At 45.6% G+C, this 20,913-nt stretch overlaps 1 protein-coding gene across 1 annotated transcript in view; it reads left to right on the top strand.

The window, feature by feature from the left end:
* The window catches only part of VAX2 (ventral anterior homeobox 2), a 160,076-nt gene that overhangs the window by 50,466 nt on the left and 88,697 nt on the right, over window positions 1–20,913 (top strand). Inside the window, exon 2 of the mRNA XM_069745113.1 lies at window positions 9,722–9,909. Within this exon, the coding sequence (XP_069601214.1) occupies window positions 9,722–9,909 (188 nt within the window). The remainder of the gene's footprint in view (window positions 1–9,721; window positions 9,910–20,913) is intronic.

Below are 20,913 nucleotides of genomic sequence, written 5' to 3'. Positions count from 1 at the left end.
TGATATCATCCTTGACATCCTCCCACCAGTCAGCCATGTTGTCATAGAAATCCACTCTGTAGATGACCCTGAAAAAGGAAGTGGACACAACTCCGAACATTCATGTCATCCAGGAGGCTGGAATTTAGCTTCCACAACCCTCTACCTATGTCCGGATGGTTAGCCATCCACAAGCAGAAATACAAAGCAAGGTGGTCAGAGTAAGGGACAACCTTCTCACTCATGGTACTGACAGCTTCAGTAGGACTCAAAAAAGCCAAATGTATGCTACTGCCTCTGTTGGAACATGAATAAGTGAATTTTTGCCATCCCTGGTCACTGTCCTGCCTGAGGAACTGTCACCAGTAGGGATGAGCAAAACGGATCGGACAATTTAAAAAATCGCCGACTTTTGGCAAAGTGGGGTTTCGTGAAACCTGACCCGATTCCACTGCGGGATCGGCCATGAGGTCGTCAATCTACGCGCCAAAGTCGCGTTTCGTACGACACTTTAAGCGCCATTTCTCAGCCAATGAAGGAGCAAGCAGAGTGTGGGCAGCGTGATGACATAGGTCTCGGTTCCCACCATCTTAGAGAAGGGCATGACAGTGATTGGCTTGCTTTCTGCGGCGTCACAGGGGCTATAAAGGGGCGTGCACGCCAACCGCCATCTTACTTCTGCCGATCTTAGCATAGGGAGAGGTTGCCGCAGCTGCATCAGAAGAAGGGATATAGTTATGGAGGGAAGATTAACCCCGAAACTGCTTGTGCTGTAGCGATTTCCACTGTCCACCACCACCTTTTCTTTGCAGGGACAGTGGAGTGTATATTTTTGTGCATCAGCTCTGTAGCTTATTAGGCTGCCTTATAAGACTCCCTGATAGCTGCATTGCTGTGTGTATGCCGCTGTGCAAACCAACTGCTTTTTTAAAAGCAAAAATCCTGTTGCTCCTTTCTGCACAGTTATCTTGTTTATTTGTCCACACTTTTGTGTGCAGCAGTCCTTTTTATTGCTGCCATACTTGTCCTGAGATCATTGTAGGGAGATTGAAATTGTACTACAGTCCTTGTATTTTTTATATATCTGCCAGCCACGTTCTGCCACTGACATTGTGTAGTGTAATACACTGGGCCTGTTATTTTGCTGCATTCTCCCCCCCAAAAAAGGGAGTTCGAAATTGCCAAAAAGTTTCTATACGTCAGTTCTGTTGGTCATATATCTTCCAGCCACGTTCTGCCACTTACATTGTGTAGTGTAATACACTGGGCCTGTTTTTTGCTGCAGTCCCCCCCGTCCAAAAAAGGGAGAGTTAAATTGCCAACGAGGTTGATGGCCCCATAAGATGCTCCATACAATTATATGCCCCATATGCTGCTGGTGCAATTAAACAAAATGACATACTCACTTCTCATCGCTGGGGAAGAGGTGCCAGGGTCCTGAGCAGGAGGGGACATGGCGCGCTATGGGGGCCAGGTGCCGGTTTCGCCGCCAGCTCAGGGCAACGGCACTTGTGATTTTCACCTGTCCCCGTTCCATCTCCGCACACCGCTGTGTCTTAAGGGTCTCTGCAGTGACTGTTCAGGCAGAGGGCGCGCACTAACCACGTCATCACGCCCCCTGACCTGAACGTCACAGCCAAAGGACGTGGAAAACAGCGCAGCGGTGGAACGGGAACAGGTGAATATCGCATGGCTCACCCTCCTCCGTCATACTCATCCCCTCCTGGCTCGGTCCCTGCTTCTCTGATGTGATGGTCTCTGGCGCCGGCAGCTTGTTCCTGTGTTCAGCGGTGACACGGTACCCCTAATTAAAGTAATGAATATGTGCTCTACGCCAATGGGAGTCGAGTCGCGTCCATATTCATTACTTTAACCCCTGCTTTGAGGTGGGCTCCGGCGGTGAGCCCACCTCAAAGCCGCGACATGTCAGCTGTTTTGTACAGCTGACATGTGCGCGCAATGAGCGCGAGCAGAATCGCAATCCTCTTGCGCCCATTAACTAGTTAAATGCCGCCGTCAAGCGCTGACAGCGGCATTTAACTAGCGCTCCCGGCAGCGTGGCCGGAAGTGCTCGCACCGCTGACCCCCGTCACATGATCGGGGGTCAGCGGTGCATTGCCATAACAACCAGAGGTCTCCTTGAGACCTCTATGGTTGTTGATGGCCGATTGCTCTGAGCGCCACCCTGTGGTCGGCGTTCAAAGCACACCTGCATTTCTGCTACATAGAGGTGATCTGTACTTCACCTCTATGTAGCAGAGGCGATCGTGTAGTGCAAGCTTCTAGCTTCCTATGGAGGCTAGTGAAGCATGCCAAAATAAAAAAAAAAAGTGTTTAAAAATATAAAAAAAAAATAAAAAATATATAAAAGTTCAAATCACCCCCCTTTCGCCCCAATCAAAATAAAACAATTAAAAAAAAATCAAACATACACATATTTTTTATCGCCGCGTTCAGAATCGCCCGATCTATCAATAAAAAAAGGATTAACCTGACTGCTAAATGGCGTAGCGAGAAAAAAAAAAACGCTAAAATTACGTTTTTTTGGTCGCCACGACATTGCATTAAAATGCAATAACGGGCAATCAAAAGATCGTATCTACACCAAAATGCTATCATTAAAAACGCCAGCTCGGCATGCAAAAAATAAGCCTTCACCCGACTCCAGATCACGAAAATTGGAGACGCTACAGGTATCGGAAAATCGCGCAATTTTTTTTTTTTTAGCAAACTTTGGAATTTTTATTCACCACATAGATAAAAAATAACCTAGTCATGTTTGGTGTCTATGAACTCGTAATGACCTGGAGAATCATAATGTCAGGTCAGTTTTAGCATTTGGTGAACCTAGCAAAAAAGCCAAACAAAAAACAAGTGTGGGAATGCACTTTTTTTGCAATTTCATCACACTTGGAATTTTTTTCCTGTTTTCTGTTACATGGCATGGTAAAACCAATGATGTTGTTCAAAAGTACATCTTGTCCCGCAAAAAATAAGCCCTCACATGGCCAAATTGGCGGAAAAATAAGAAAGTTATGGCTCTGGGAAGGAGGGGAGCGAAAAATGAAAAAACGGAAAAAGCTCCGGGGGCGAAGGGGTTAATGAGTGGTACCACGTGACCGCTGAACACAGGAAGAGCTTCAGGCGCTGGAGACCATCTGAGAAGCAGGGAAGTGCAGAGACAGTGTCGGGAGCAGGTGAGTATGATGTGACAGCCGCCACTCCCCCTCCCCCGCTGACCTCCTGGGACAATGACTCGAGTATAAGCCGAGAGGGGCACTTTTAGCCTAAAAAAATGGGTTGAAAATCTCGGCTTATACTCGAGTATATACGGTAGATTTCCTGTGGTATCCTCTTCACTGGCATTTTCCCATGGTCCAGAGGTTACCTCCGGTCAGGCTGTGAGGGAGCGCAGGCTCAGTGACGTAATCGCTAGTTACTGAGCCTGCGCCCGCTGCGTTTCATTCATTCCCTAGTAGTTTACAGCCGGGAGCGGTCGCATTAGCAGCTTATCTCCCCCAGATACTGCGTGGGACACTTGTTATATTGGACTGCGTCGGAACAGGGAGTATTTGTGTTTTGGTTATTTTTTTTATTTCAGAAGATCGAGGGCTTCACTTGGAATGGCGGATTAATAAAATGGTAAAACTGTGTGGTGTTTTATTTCATTAAAAGACTTTTTTCTGCATGTGTGTGCATTTATTTAACCCTTTAACTACTATTGGATTAGTAATGGATAGGTTTCTTATTGACACCTCTCCATTACTAATCCGGTTTAATGTCACCTTACAATAGGAAGGTGACATTAACCCCTCATTACCCCACTTGTTACCACTACAGGGCAGGTGGGAAGAGTCGGGCTAAGCGCCAGAATTGGTGAATCTAATAGATGCGCCTTTTCTGGGCAGCTCTGGGCTGCTATTTTTAGGCTGGGGGGGGGGAGGCCCTATATCAATGGCCCCTTACCAGCCTGGGAATACCAGCCCCCAGCTGTCAGCTTTAGCAAGGCTGGTTGTCAAAAATGGAGGGGACCCCCACGCCGTTTTTTAAAGTTATTTATTTAAATATTTTTTAAAAAAAGCATGAGGACCCCTCTATTCTTGATAACTTGCCTTGCTGAAGCTGACAGATTGGGGTTGCAGCCCCCAGCTGTGAGTTTTGTCTGGCTGGTTATCAAAATTAGGGGGAACCCACGCTGTTTTTTTTTAAATTATTTATTTATAGTGCAGGAGCCACAGATGAAAACTCCCATCAACCGCCACTCCTGCTCTCACTGTAATTAGTGGCTGTAGGTGTCAGATGATGGGAGCAGTAGTCCCATCAGCTGACACCAGTAACTGTCTTCTGATAGCGTGGGAACCGCAGCTTTCTGACTGGCGAGGAGGATTTCCCCGCTGATCAGAAGCGGTGTTTGCTGTGCTGTCATGCATATGCCAGCGTGTCAAACACTGTAATATCGGGCCCTCGATTCAAGTGAATGGTTTTCGGTTCTGCTTTGCCGGATGACAGGCGGTATGGACGCACCATGCAGCCTGCCATGTCACATCCGGCTGTCCTTGACTTTTCTGCAGCAAATACACACAAGAAAAGTCAACCTGCGTATTTACAATGTGTTTTCACCATCATGCAAGTCAATGGGTGGAAAACGCTGAAAGAAGTGACATGCTCTATGTCCAAAAAACACAGCAAAGCACAAAATACTGATGAGATGACACAAAAAATCAATGTGTGTGCATGAAATTTCTGAAATCTCATAGGCTTTGCTGGTACTGTAGAAAGCAGCAGAAAATTAGCATAAAAAAGCAGCAAAAAACGCCCTGTGTGAACTTACCCTTACTGCTGCCACCCACCTGCGACCTTGTGCGTTCATGCCATACCGGTCACCATGTCTCGCTGCTGCAGGTTTTCCTGCCATTTCTGCCTCTCCAGACATGTCCGGCTCTGCCTGTGTGGAGGAGTGAGCTGCACACCTGAGGTCAGTAATGGCGTCTGCTTCACCTTCTCTGCACCAGTCTGGGCTGTTTACTGACAGAAAATTCCTTTGGGGAATTACTGGACCTTGGGCTTTGCTGCATTTCTTTACTTACTTACACTTTTACCTCAGGTTTCCTTGTTGTTACTGGAGCTGATGCATCTTCCATAGCTTTACTCCCATTCACGCTGCATTCTTCCTTCATGGAAGCAGTGGAGCTTTGGCTTGTTGGTTTACATTGCTTAATGGTGGCTCTGGGATGCGTAATCCTATTAGGCCGGAGTCACATTAGAGAGGAATACAGAAGGGTGCTATGCTATGAGAATAGTGTTCGTGACGCCACCTGTGGTATTCGGTCAGGGTGACTGACGCTGCTGCTTAGGGGTCCGCTGGGGTGATGTTATGGCAGCTAGATGGTATACCTTCCCACAGGTGAAGTATGTCCCCAGGGCTTCCCAGGGTGTAGATGGTGGGTGGTGGATGATGTAAGGCGCAGTGAAGAACGAGGACACAAGGTTGCAGTCTCTTTACCTTTACTGAAGGCTTCAGCATCCACAGTCCAGGGCACCGGATCACAGGGCAGGCAGAGTCCGGCCGGTCCAAAGGCAAATCCAGAGTTCCCCTTATCCAGGTGGAATTCAATAGCCTTCCTCTAGCGCCTGTGTATTGTAGTCCCTCCCTGCTGAGCTTCTCGGTGAGGTCCTCACAACTATTGCAGATGTAATGTCTCTTTCTCTCTGTCCTCCTGATGGATAGGATAGGACAAACCCGTATGACTGATGGCCTAAGGCTTTTTACAGGGACTCTATCACGCCCCGGCCCCCACAAGTTGCCAACGTGCCTCCTGGGTGTAAGGTCGGGCAGCTAACATGGAATTAACTGTCCTGCCAGTCTCTGAAGTAAAGCATAGAGATCCTTACTCCCTCGGTGTTCTGGCCACCGGCTTCTACGCCTCAGAAAGGAGGCAGCCTTTTACAGGGCAGAACTCCTTCTGGTTTCCTCTCCTTTTGGTATGACTTCGTTTCTCACTCACTACAAGACAATTCCCTTCTGATATCTCTTAGGATGCTGCCGCACGTGGGGCAGGCACAGATCCATGGACCCTCATCCTTCGCAGACCTCGGTCTGCATCTGGCTCCCTCTCACTCCAGCCAGCTTCTTCCTCCCTGCTCTCCAGACTACCAGTTTTACCTAATTGTGAGGAATGCCCTAATAGATAGAAGCATGGCTCCCCCTGACGGCCTGGAGTGTGAAGTGTGTTGTGTGGTTTGTGATACCTGGTAAGGTGATCTCCATTATTGCCTTCAGACGTAACATCACTCTTCCTGGTGGAAGAACGACATTACTGTAATGACCAGGACCCTGGGGCGCTGCATATAATGTCACTAGTGATCACTGTGTTATCTGTACACTATATACAGAGCTCCTATGTATAATGTAAGTGGCGATTATGTTTCAACCTCCATGCTTGACAGTGGGGACGGTGTTCTTTGGGTCATAGACAGCATTTCTCTTCCTCCAAACATGGGGAGTTGAGTTAATGGCAAATACCTCAATTATTGTTCCATCTGACCACAGCACCTTCTCCCAGTCACTCACAGGATCATCCAGGTGTCCATTGGCAAACTTCAGACGGGCCTGCACACGTGCCTTCTGGAGCAGGGGGACCTTGCGGGCACTGTAGCATTTTACACCTTTACGGTGTAATGTGTTACCAATGGTTTTCTTGGTGACTGTGATCCCAGCTGCCTTGAGATCATTAACAAGTGCCGCCCGTGTAGTTTTACGCTCATCTCTCACCTTCCTTATGATCAAGGATACCCCACGAGGTAAGATTTTGCATGGTGCCCCAGATCGATGTCGACTGACAGTCATTTTGCATTTCTTCCATTTTCTTACTATTTCACCAACAGTTGTCTCCTTCCCACCCAGCGTCTTACTTATGGTTTTGTAGCCCAGTCCAGCTTTGTGCAGGTCTATGATCTTGTCCTTGACATCCTTATAAAGCTCTTTGGTCTTGCCCATGTTGTAGTGGTTAGAGCCTGACTGATTAATTGAGTCTGTGCACAGGAGTTTTTTTTTTTATAAAGGTGTCTATATAAGACAGCTATCTTTAATGCAGGTAAAGAGTTGATTAGGAGCGTCTAACTGGTCTGTAGGAGCCAGAACTCTTAATGGTAGGGAGGGGTTCAAATACTTATTTCTGTCTGCGAAATGCAAATTAATTTATATAATTTATACAATGTGATTTTCTGGACTTTATTTTCGATATTCTACCTCACAATGTTAAAATTATCCTACCCTTAAAATTATAAACTGTTCATGTTTTTGTCAGTGGGCAAGCTCATACAATCAGCAAGGGATCAAATACTTATTTCCCCCACTGTACACTATACACTATATACAGAGCTTCTATGTATAATGTCATTAGTGATCACTGTATTACCTGTACACTGACACTATATACAGAGCTCTTGTGTATAATGTCACTGGTGATCACTGGATTAGCTGTACACTATACACTAAATGCAGAGCTCCTATGTATAATTTCACTGGTGATTATTGTATTACCTGTGCATTATATACAGAGCTTCTGTGTATAATGTCACCAGTGATCACTGTATTATTTGTGCAGTGACAGTATACACAGGGCTCCTGTGTATAATGTAATTGCTGAACATTTTATTATTTGTACACTATATACAGAGCTCCTGTGTATAATGTCACTGGTGATCACGGTATTATCTGTACACTATATACTATATACAGAGATCCTGTGTATAATGTAACTGATTATCCCTGTATTCCCTGTACACTGACAGTATATACAGAGCTCCTGTGTATAATGTCACTGGTGATTCCTGTATTACCTGTACACTGACAATATATACAGAGCTCCTGTGTATGTCACCGGTGATCACTGTATTATGTGTACACTTACACTATACACTATGTACTATATACAAAGCTCATGTATTTAATGGCACTTATGGTAAAATTAGTACTGTGTTTTTTAGCAATGATCAGTACTGTAGTATTTGGTCACTGTGGTTGTAATATATGGTCCAGCCATGGTGTGGTGGTATTTATACCTTGTATGTGGTATTACTCGGACTCTATGTGGTCATAATGTGTTCTGGTCATGGTGTGGTTGTATTTGTCACTTGTATGTGGTATTATAGGTCACTATGTGGTGGTAATATGTGGTCCGGCCATGGTGTGGCGTATTTGTGCTTTGTTTGTGGTATTATTTGGTCTCTATCTTGTGGTAATATGAAGTCTGGTCACGGTGTGACTTTACTTGTCCCTTGTATGTGGTATTATTGTTCATTTAAAAAAAATGTATGTGACACACTTCCTTAAAGGAACATAAATAAAAATATACCTGAATATTTTAACAAATATTTAATAGGTTAGAGTAGGGTAGGGCCTAGCCAAAAGAGTCTACCGTGTCGTGGTGGCGGCTAAAAAAATCTTTTAGCCAAAGCAAAAGCTGCTGGTTAATTATGTAATCTGGTGTTAGATGGGAACTGATAATGTGTGATTGGTGAGGGCATGGAGCAGATGTAGTGTTTTTCTATGAGTAGGCGGTAGTACTGTGGAGGGTTCGAGGTTTGGAGGCGTACACGGGCTAGAGCCTGGGTGGAGTCTCAAGGGGGCCCAAAAATGTTTCCAGTATTGGTCCCCGAAATTCCTGGTGGCAGCCCTGCTTACAGTATCCTCTCTTTCTGGGGTTCTGAGATGGGCATCTCTGGGCTACCAGACCAGTCTGAGACTCCTGACTTGAGGTAGGCAGAAGTGATACTGAGGCTCCCCCCTTACAGGATCCTTCTGGTAGCCTGCTATGTGTCAGTAACTGGTCCTGTTATCTCTCTGGATGATAAGGGTCCAGAAGACAGGTTGTTTCTTGTGTTCTGAGCTCTCTGGCTGTGTGTGAAATTGGCTACGTAGGATGACCTCCCGCGGAATAACAAACCTTTCCTGTTTGTCTGACAGGCTGCGGACTCAACTTTCCCACCACCTTGACAAACTATGAATACTACGTTCCGGCCGCTCTGACAGGCAGTGGGACAGACTTTCCCACCATCCTACCAGACCAGGTACCCTACTCTCCCATCCCCCTGATAGGCTGAGGATTCTACTTTTCACTCGCACTGACCACCTTCAATGTCCTTGAATCTGCTTGATGACAGAGTACACAGTGCTGCTCTGGATTCAGTCACCTTCAATGTCCCTGCCTCTGCTTGTGACATGGGATAGTGCACAGTGCTGCCCTGGATTCAGCCACCTTCAATGTCCGTGCCTCTGCTTGTGACATGGGAGAGTGCACAGTACTCTTTTGGATCCAGCCACCTTCAATGTCCCTGCCTCTGCTTGTGACTTGGAGAGTGCACAGTGCTCTTCTGCATCCAGCTGTTTTCAATGTCTCTGCCTCTGCTTGTGATATGGAGAGTGCATAGTGCTCTTCTGGATCCAGCCACCTTTAATGTCCATGCCTCTGCTTGTGACATGGGAGAGTGCACAGTTCAGACCAGCGATTGTCAATCATCAGGAATACACTGTCCCCTAGCAAGCAAGAAGCAGGGAGGCTATGCATTGGCTCAATCCTGAAGACGGGTAATGAGAATAACCCTTTAATCCTATTTCATCTAAAAAATAAAAAGGGAAAGTATGTCAAATTGATCTATATGTCCATCGGCTGATGGAATCAGTGAAAAGTGCGTTCTCTTTTCATTTTAATGTCATCTCCTTCTCTTTTTTTTCATGTAGATGCCAAAGGGACGATCCGGGAGATTGTTCTCCCAAAAGGCCTGGATCTGGACCGGCCAAAGCGCACCAGAACCTCCTTCACTGCGGAGCAGCTGTACCGGTTGGAGCTGGAGTTTCAGAGGTGCCAGTATGTGGTTGGCAGAGAAAGGACGGAATTGGCAAGACAGCTCAACTTGTCAGAAACACAGGTGAGAATGATGATTTTGTCTAAGACTATCATCAATGAGATAAAGCAGGTGAATGGAGCCCTGATATTCATCATCCTCTGTATACAGGATTCTACATTACTCTTCGCGTGCATTTCTATATATTGGTATTATCAACCGTAGGGATCGATGTAATCTAATCAAAGTAGAGTTTGCAATTGCTACGTGAAGTTGGGTTTGGTGACATCACCGATTTCTATTTTTACAATTTTTGAAACTAGAGTCCAGCAAATTGATGAATGCCATCTGCCTGCAATTTGACGATTCTGACAGGATGGGATGATCATGATTTGTTATACTGAATGGATAGGCTGTGGTTTTATCGCTCTCTAAAGAATGGATAGGCTTCACATTCAGTGATGTAACGGCTAGCCTACATAGGCTGCGTTCTGACAAATGTCCAGATTTTATTAAATGAGTAAGCATCTTTTTCGGGAATATTAACCCCTTTCTGACATCAGATGTAATAATCCGTTCATGTGACCTGGGTCTATCTGACCAGGGATGGATTATTACGTCTGCGTGATCGCCCACGCATACAGTTGGTGTGCGGGCGAACACCGCCAGGTGTCAGCTGACACCCGGCACTAAATCCAGGAGCAGTCATGCACTGCTCCCAGCACTTTAATGCTGCAATCGAACGAGATCTCAGCATTCAGGGAGCCGGCAGAGGGCTGACAGCCCCCTGGCCTTCGGATCGGAGACCCCACGCAGGGTCCCAATCATTGTCATGGTGACTCGATGTCGTCATGACAACATCCGGGTCACCAGAGCTAGAAAAATTGATGATCATGCGCAGTGCATGATCATCTACTTTCTCTGTCAGTGCAGAGCTGACAGTTCATAAAGCATGGGGATGCTGCTGCATCCCCATGCTGTACCTGCTATTATCCTGCAAAAAAGTAAAGTAAAGTAAAAGTAAACAAAAAAGTAAAACTTTTTTTTTAAATAGTTGTAAAAAAAAAAGTAAAATAATAAAAATATTTAAAAAAATCAAAAGATATTGTATCTATAAATAAATATTTGAATGAAATAAAATATAAACAATAAAAGTCCACATATTTGGTATCGCCGCTTTTCCCACAAAAAAACAAGCCATGATACAGCTCTATCAGCTAGAAAATTAAAAAGTTACAGCTCTCAGACTAAAGCGATGCAAAAATAATTATTTTGTCTATAAAATAGTTTTTATTGTGTAAAAGCGCCAAAGCATAAAAAAAAATATAAATGAGGTATTACTGTAATCAGACTGATTCAAAGAATAAAACTGCTTTATCAATTTTACCACATGCGGAACAGAGGCCAGACAGAGCCCAGAGTAACTCTGCTGCCTCACTATAGTGAATGGATCCCTCGAGGATTTCATCTGAATAATGTCACTCAGAGATTTAGATGGAAACCCCAAAGTAACTGCTCGGCATAGAGCGGCGGATAACTGTGATCCCAAACGTTATGTAAAATGTTCACAATAAAAGCTTCATCTCAATCCACAAAGAAAAGCAAGTCCCCACTCAGGTCCGTCATCTGTTAATGGAAATTTAGGGGGCTTCCTCTTTACTGGTAGAACAAACGCTCTGGAAAAGCAAAATGGCTCCTCACCGCCAAAAGAAATTCAGCAAATTCTCAGCTCTCAAATCCAAATGCCCCCTCCCTGCTAAGCCCCAGTGTACCTAAGCCACATAATGCATCAAAGTTTGGCATTTCTGAAGCGATGACTGCCCGCCTAACTTACGGGTGCATGTCTCCAGAAGCACGGGCTGGGTATAACATACTGGTGACTGCAACATACTGGTCACTACAGCGGCAGTTTGCAATTTGTCATGACTCTGGACAGGATGGTTCCGCCTCCATCCTGGTCAGGTCAGGGTTAATTTTAGTTTGCCTCTCTTTTGTTCTGAGGCGGCTACGTAATGTTGGCACTTCCTGGATTTGTGTCGGTGATACTTCCGTACTCTCGGTTTGTGGTTGTTGACCCAGGTTCTCGTCCGTAAATGTTGTTCCTCTGTGCTTGTGTGCTTTGCTGTGTATGACCCGGGTTGTCCCCTGACTTCTGCCTCTGTATCCTGCTTTGTACTGCTCTGTCCTTTCCGTTATCTGACCGCTTGGTTTGTCTCCATTTACTCTTTGTCTTATCCCTAGGTACTACGCTCTCGTCTGGCTTTTGACCCTTGGCTTTCCTTGACCACGATTTACTGTCTGTGCCTTGCACTCCCTGCACTCAGTTACCTTCCCGGCACTCACATGCGGTGACTCCACCCCCTGGTCATGTGACTGCTCAGTGCCATGTCCAGTACTCACTGCTTAGTGTCAGGTCCTTGCGCACAGCATGCCCTGTTTCTGCACTCCCTTCACTTGTTCCCTTGCCCCCTGATAGCACCCCCTAGGCAGCACCAGTGACACCATTGTTGTCATCACACAATTTTCACTCATCAACATTCATTGATGCTTGTTTCTGGAAAATACCTATGGAGTCAAAGTCATCACTACACCTGTAGATAAATTCCCCAAGGAGTATAGTTTCCAAAATGGGGTCAATTTTGGGGCGTTTCCACTGTTTAGGCACATCAGGGGCTCTCCAAATGGGATAAGAAGTACGCTAATGATTCCAGGAAATTTTGTATTCAAAAAGTCAAATGGCGCTCCTTCCCTTCCAAGCCCTGCCGTGCGCTCAAACAGTAGTTTTCACCCACATATGGGGTATCGGCGTACTCAGGAGAAATTGCACTATAAATTGTATGGTGCCATTTCTCCTGTTACCCTTATGAAAATGCAACATTTGGGGCTAAAATAACATTTTTGTGAGGAAAGTTTTTTTTATTTTTTACAGCTCAACGTTATAAAATTCTGTGAAGCACCTGAGGGTTCAATGTGCTCACCACACATTTAGATAAGTTTCGTGAAGGGTCTAGTTTCCAAAATGGGGTAACTTGTTTGGGATTTTCATTGTTTAGACACATTAGGAGCTCTCTAAATGCGGCATGGCATTCGCCAACTGTTCCAGCAAATTTTGCATTCAAAAAGTCAAATGGCGCTCCTTCCCTTCCGAACTCTGCCGTGCGGCCAAACAGTGGTTTTCTTTCTCATATGGGGTATCGGCATACTCAGCAGAAATTACACAACAAATTTTGGGGTCCATTTTTTCCGGTCACTCGGGTGACAATAAAACAAATTGGATCTGATATCAAATTTTTGGAGAAAAAAAAGTTAATTTTTTTTCCCAAAAAATTCCTGTGAAGCACCTAAAGGGTTAATAAACGTATAGAATGTCGTTTTGAGTACCTTGAGGGGTGCAGTTTTTAGAATGGTGTCACTTTTGGGTATCTTCTGTCACTTCAAATGTGAGTTGGTCTCTAAAAAAAATGGTTTTGTAAATTTTGCTGGAAAAATGAAAAATCGCTGGTCAAGTTTTAACCCTTATAACGTCCTAAATTAAAAAAAAAATACAAAATTTTGCTGATGTAAAGTAGTGGGAAATGTTACTTGTTGACTACCGTATTTTGTGTGACATATCTGTGTGATTTAAGGGCATGAAAATTCTAAGTTGGAAAATTGCAAAATGTTCCCAATTTTTTGCCAAATTTCCATTTTTTTCACAAATAAACACAAGTCATTCTTTTGTTGAAGAAATTTTACCACTATCATGAAGTACAATATGTCATGAAAAAACATTCTCAGAATCACCGGGATCCGTTGAAACGTTCCAGAGTTATTACCTCATAAAGGGACAGTCAGAATTGTAAAAATTGGCCCGGTCATTAACATGCAGACCACTTTCGGGGGTAAAGAGGTTAACATCTCTAGTTAGTCTAGGCGGCATTCCCAGGGATGTTTTTCCGTATCTACTGAATGGACAGGCTACATTCTTATTGATGTCACCAGTTATTAGGCTTAGGGGCAATTGCTTTCTAGCACAGGACCCTGTAGGTCTGGATTTCTTTTTCCCTTAATAAATAAAGACCTTCATTTATAAACTGCATTTTGTGATTACTATTGTTATCTTTGTCTAATATTTACATTTGTTTGGTGATCGGAAACATGTAAGTGCGACTGTCATGTCGGACGCTATTCACACTGGGGCGTCCGACAGACAGCGGTAATTCTGCATTCGTCCACTATGTGCTCAGTGGCGCCGGCTAGATTTTATCTAGGTTGTCCGGGGTTAATCTGGCTGGTACTCGGATTGGAGGCTGGGTCACGCCCACGGCCTTTAACCCCTTCATGACCCAGCCTATTTTGACCTTAAAGACCTTGCCGTTTTTTGCAATTCTGACCAGTGTCCCTTTATGAGGTAATTACTCAGGAACGCTTCAACGGATCCTAGCGGTTCTGAGATTGTTTTTTCGTGACATATTGGGCTTCATGTTAGTGGTAAATTTAGGTCAATAAATTCTGCGTTTATTTGTGATAAAAACGGAAATTTGGCGAAAATTTTGAAAATTTCGCAATTTTCACATTTTGAATTTTTATTCTGTTAAACCAGAGAGATATGTGACACAAAATAGTTAATAAATAACATTTTCCACATGTTTACTTTACATCAGCACAATTTTGGAAACAAAATTTTTTTTTGTTAGGAAGTTATAAGGGTTAAAATTTGACCAGCGATTTGTCATTTTTACAACGAAATTTACAAAACCATTTTTTTTAGGGACCACCTCACATTTGAAGTCAGTTTGAGGGGTCTATATGGCTGAAAATACCCAAAAGTGACACCATTCTAAAAACTGCACCCCTCAAGGTACTCAAAACCACATTCAAGAAGTTTATTAACCCTTCAGGTGCTTCACAGCAGCAGAAGCAACATGGAAGGAAAAAATGAACATTTAACTTTTTAGTCACAAAAATTATCTTTTAGCAACAATTTTTTTATTTTCCCAATGGTAAAAGGAGAAACTGAACCACGAAAGTTGTTGTGCAATTTGTCCTGAGTACGCTGATACCTCATATGTGGGGGTAAACCACTGTTTGGAGCGCACGGCAGGGCTTGGAAGGGAAGGAGCGCCATTTGACTTTTTGAATCAAAAATTGGCTCCACTCTTTAGCGGACACCATGTCACGTTTGGAGAGCCCCCGTGTGCCTAAAAATTGGAGCTCCCCCACAAGTGACCCCATTTTGGAAACTAGACGCCCCAAGGAACTTATCTAGATGCATAGTGAGCACTTTGAACCCCCAGGTGCTTCACAAATTGATCCGTAAAAATGAAAAAGTACTTTTTTTTCACAAAAAAATTCTTTTAGCCTCAATTTTTTCATTTTCACATGGGCAACAGGATAAAATGGATCCTAAAATGTGTTGGGCAATTTCTCCTGAGTACGCCGATACCTCATATGTGGGGGTAAGCCACTGTTTGGGCACATGGTAAGGCTCGGAAGGGAAGGAGCACCATTTGACTTTTTGAATGAAAAATTATTTCCATCGTTAGCGGACACCATGTCGCGTTTGGAGAGCTCCTGTGTGCCTAAACATTGGCGCTCCCCCACAAGTGACCCCATTTTGGAAACTAGACCCCCCAAGGAACTTATTTAGATGCCTAGTGAGCACTTTAAACCCTCAGGTGCTTCACAAATTGATCTGTAAAAATGAAAAAGTACTTTTTTTTCACAAAAAAATTCTTTTCGCCTCAATTTTTTCATTTTCACATGGGCAGTAGGATAAAATGGATCATAAAATTTGTTGGGCAATTTCTCCCGAGTACGCCGATACCTCATATGTGGGGGTAAACCACTGTTTGGGCACACGGCAGGGCTCGGAAGGGAAGGCGCGCCATTTGACTTTTTGAATGGAAAATTAGCTCCAATTGTTAGCGGACACCATGTCGCGTTTGGAGAGCCCCTGTGTGCCTATGCATTGGAGCTCCCCCACAAGTGACCCCATTTTGGAAACTAGACCCCCCAAGGAACTTATCTAGATGCATATTGAGCACTTTAAACCCCCAGGTGCTTCACAGAAGTTTATAACGCAGAGCCATGAAAATAAAAAATAATTTTTCTTTCCTCAAAAATGATTTTTTAGCCTGGAATTTCCTATTTTGCCAAGGATAATAGGAGGAATTGGACCCCAAATATTGTTGTCCAGTTTGTCCTGAGTACGCTGATACCCCATATGTGGGGGTAAACCACTGTTTGGGCGCACGGCAGGGCTCGGAAGGGATGGCACGCCATTTGGCTTTTTAAATGGAAAATTAGCTCCAATCATTAGCGGACACCATGTCACGTTTGGAGAGCCCCTGTGTGCCTAAACATTGGAGATACCCCAGAAATGACCCCATTTTGGAAACTAGACCCCCAAAGGAACTAATCTAGATGTGTGGTGAGGACTTTGAACCCCCAAGTGCTTCACAGAAGTTTATAACGCAGAGCCATGAAAAAAAAAAAAAAAAATTATTTTCTCAAAAATGATCTTTTAGCCTGCAATTTTTTATTTTACAAAGGGTAACAGGAGAAATTTGACCCTAAAAGTTGTTGTCCAGTTTCTCCTGAGTACGCTGATACCCCATATGTGGGGTTAAACCACTGTTTGGGCACATGCCGGGGCTCGGAAGTGAAGTAGTGACATTTTGAAATGCAGACTTTGATGGAATGCTCTGTGGGCGTCACGTTGCGTTTGCAGAGCCCCTGATGTGGCTTAACAGTAGAAACCCCCCACAAGTGACCCCATTTTGGAAACTAGACCCCGAAAGGAACTTATCTAGATGTGTGGTGAGCACTTTGAACCCCCAAGTGCTTCATAGAAGTTTATAATGCAGAGCCGTGAAAATAATAAATACGTTTTCTTTCCTCAAAAATAATTATTTAGCCCAGAATTTTTTATTTTCCCAAGGGTAACAGGAGAAATTGGATCCCAAAAGTTGTTGTCCAGTTTCTCCTGAGTACGCTGATACCCCATATGTGGGGGTAAACCACTGTTTGGGCACATGCCGAGGCTCGGAAGTGAAGTAGTGACGTTTTGAAATGCAGACTTTGATGGAATGCTCTGCGGGCGTCACGTTGCGTTTGCAGAGCCCCTGATGTGGCTTACCAGTAGAAACCCCCCACAAGTGACCCCATTTTGGAAACTAGACCCCGAAAGGAACTTATCTAGATGTGTGGTGAGCACTTTGAACCCCCAAGTGCTTCATAGAAGTTTATAATGCAGAGCCGTGAAAATAATAAATACGTTTTCTTTCCTCAAAAATAATTATTTAGCCCAGAATTTTTTATTTTCCCAAGGGTTACAGGAGAAATTGGACCACAAAAGTTGTTGTCCAGTTTCTCCTGAGTACGCTGATACCACATGTGTGGGGGTAAACCACTGTTTGGGCACACGTCGGGGCTCAGAAGGGAAGTAGTGACTTTTGAAATGCAGACTTTGATGGAATGGTCTGCGGGCGTCACATTGCGTTTGCAGAGCCCCTGGTGTGCCTAAACAGTAGAAACCCCCCACAAGTGACCCCATTTTAGAAACTAGACCCCCCAAGGAACTTATCTAGATATGTGGTGAGCACTTTGAACCCCCAAGTGCTTCACAGACGTTTACAACGCAGAGCCGTGAAAATAAAAAATAATTTTTCTTTCCTCAAAAATGATGTTTTAGCAAGCATTTTTTTAGATTCACAAGGGTAACAGGAGAAATTGGACCCCAGTAATTGTTGCGCAGTTTATCCTGAGTACACTGATACCCCATATGTGGGGGTAAACCACTGTTTGGGCACACTTCAGGGCTCGGAAGTGAGGGAGCACCATTTGACTTTTTGAATACGAGATTGGCTGGAATCAATGGTGGCGCCATGTTGCGTTTGGAGACCCCTGATGTGCCTAAACAGTGGTAACCCCTCAATTCTACCTCCAACACTAACCCCCCCACACCCCTAACCCTAATCCCAACTGTAGCCATAACCCTAATCACAACCCTAACCACAACCCTAATTCCAACCCTAACCCTAAGGCTATGTGCCCACGTTGCGGATTCGTGTGAGATATTTCCGCACCATTTTTGAAAAATCCGCGGGTAAAAGGCACTGCGTTTTACCTGCGGATTTTCCGCGGATTTCCAGTGTTTTTTGTGCGGATTTCACCTGCGGATTCCTATTGAGGAACAGGTGTAAAAAGCCGCGGAATCCGCACAAAAAATTGACATGCTGCGGAAAATACAACGCAGCGTTTCCGCGCGGTATTTTCTGCACCATGGGCACAGCGGATTTGGTTTTTCATATGTTTACATGGTACTGTAAACCTGATGGAATACTGCTGCGAATCCGCAGCGGCCAATCCGCAGCCAAATCCGCACCGTGTGAACATAGCCTAATTCTAAAGGTATGTGCACACGCTGCGGAAAACGCTGCAGATCCGCAGCAGTTTCCCATGAGTTTACAGTTCAATGTAAACCTACGGGAAACAAAAATCGCTGTACACATCCTGCGGAAAAACTGCACGGAAACGCAGCGGTTTGCATTCCGCAGCATGTCACTTCTTTGTGCGGATTCCGCAGCGGTTTTACAACTGCTCAAATAGAAAATCGCAATTGTAAAACCGCAGTGAAATGCGCAGAAAAAAACGCGGTAAATCCGCCATAAATCCGCAGCGGTTTAGCACTGCGGATTTATCCAATCCGCAGCGGAAAAATCCGCAGAGGACCAGAATACGTGTGCACATACCGAAACCCTAACCCTAGCCCTAACCCTACCCCTAACCCTAGCCCTACCCCTAACCCTAACCCTAGCCCTAACCCTAGCCCTAACCCTAACCCTAACCCTAACCCTAGCCCTAACCCTACCCCTACCCCTAACCCTACCCCTAACCCTAGCCCTAACCCTACCCCTAACCCTAACCCTAACCCTAGCCCTAGCCCTAACCCTACCCCTACCCCTAACCCTAACCCTACCCCTAACCCTAACCCTATTCTAACATTAGTGGAAAAAAAAAATTTTCTTTATTTTTTTATTGTCCCTACCTATGGGGGTGACAAAGGGGGGGGGGGGGTCATGTATTATTTTTTTTATTTTGATCACTGAGATATAATCTATCTCAGTGATCAAAATGCACTTTGGAACGAATCTGCCGGCCGGCAGATTCGGCGGGCGCACTGCGCATGCGCCCGCCATTTTGGAAGATGGCGGCGCCCAGGGAGAAGACGGACGGGACCCCGGCTGGATCGGTAAGTATGATGGGGTGGGGGGGACCACGGGGGGGGGGGGATCGGAGCACGGGGGGGGGAATCGGAGCGCGGCAGGCGTGGAACGGAGCACGGGGGGCGTGGAACGGAGCACGGGGGGGCTGGAACGGAGCATGGGGGGGTGGAACGGAGCACGGGGGGGTGGATCTGAATGCAGGGGGGGTGATTGGAGCACGGGGGGGTGATTGGAGCACGGGGGGAGCGGACAAGAGCACGGGGGGGAGCGGAGCACTGGATGGAGGGGAGCCGGAGCAGTGTACCGGCCAGATCGGGGGGCTGGGGGGGCGATCGGTGGGGTGGGGTGGGGGCACACTAGTATTTCCAGCCATGGCCGATGATATTGCAGCATCGGCCATGGCTGGATTGTAATATTTCACCCGTTATAATGGGTGAAATATTACAAATCGCTCTGATTGGCAGTTTCACTTTCAACAGCCAATCAGAGCGATCGTAGCCACGAGGGGGTGAAGCCACCCCCCCTGGGCTAAACTACCACTCCCCCTGTCCCTGCAGATCGGGTGAAATGGGAGTTAACCCTTTCACCCGATCTGCAGGGACGCGATCTTTCTGTGAAACAGCACATGCGTCACAGGTCGGATTGGCACCGACTTTCATGACGCATACGCTGTGTCACAGGTCGGGAAGGGGTTAAATAGTTCTTCTGAACTTGAGCGTCGCCGATTATAGCTTGTGTCTTGTACCTGGTAATCTCGGTTCGGAGTGGTGGTCTTGGAGTGGAAATATCATATCTGGTCGTGTATGATCCTTTGTCATATTTCTCCTTCCTATATTTGTGTTTTGTTTTGCCCTGTGCACATTATAGTGTTTTCCTGAGTGTGTTTGCGGCGTGGTGCGTTTTTGGTTTTCCCTGTCTGTGCTTTCTGTAGGGGTTGGTATGAGGTATTATCACAGGGTGGAGGTTTCAGATTAGTACTGAAACAGGAGTCCGGGTCAGGCCTGGCGGCCCAGACAAGCACACCATCCGTGTAATCTCTGGGAGAGGGACAGACAGGGTTTCCCTAGTCTGAGGGATATCGCAGGGGCCCGGGTTATTAGCTTTAGCCTACCTAGGCTCCCCGTGACATCATAATCGGCCCATATTTTTGTATTCCATGGATCCCATGACTTCCATAATCCGCCAGTTGGAGGCGCTGTCCCTACAGGTCACTGAGTTGAGGGGGGCAGTTCGGCAGCAGGGTCTAGCAGTAGCTAATGTGCAAGCTGAATCCGCAGGTAGAGTTGCTGAGCCTAAGTTTCCGTTACCTGAAAGGTTTGCTGGGGAACGCAGTAAATTTGTTACTTTTCGTGAAGCTTGCAAACTTTATTTTCGTATTCACCCGATCTCCTCAGGTATTGAGGCTCAGCGTGTGGGCCTGGTGTTGTCATTACTTATATGGAGACCCCCAAGCATGGGCGTTTTCGTTACCATCTGATTCAGCTGCATTTAACTCAGTGGAGAGTTTTTTTTCTGCTCTTGGACTCATTTAGGATGATCCTGACGGAATGGCTCTAGCAGAATCTAAAATTCGCGCTATCCGCCAGGGGGAGCGTATAGCGGAGGATTACTGTTCTGAATTTCGCCGCTGGGCGGTTAACACACAATGGAATGATCCCGCGCTGCGGAGTCAGTTTATTCATGGGGTCTCAGCAAGGGTTAAAAATGCCCTCCTGATGTACGAGACTCCTGCGAACTCTAGAGTCCGCTATGAGTCTTGTTGTCCGCATTGATCGCCGTTTGCGTCAGGGGGAGCAAGAGACGCCGCCGATGGGAGAGGGCGTAGGTACACGTGAGGTTGCTGCAGGTGAGCCCACGGAGCCTATGCAAATCGCAGGGG

This window comes from Ranitomeya imitator, chromosome 1, assembly GCF_032444005.1.
Source record: "Ranitomeya imitator isolate aRanImi1 chromosome 1, aRanImi1.pri, whole genome shotgun sequence".
In the NCBI taxonomy this organism is placed as follows: Eukaryota; Metazoa; Chordata; class Amphibia; order Anura; family Dendrobatidae; genus Ranitomeya; species Ranitomeya imitator.
This window is presented reverse-complemented; position numbering and strand designations above follow the sequence as displayed.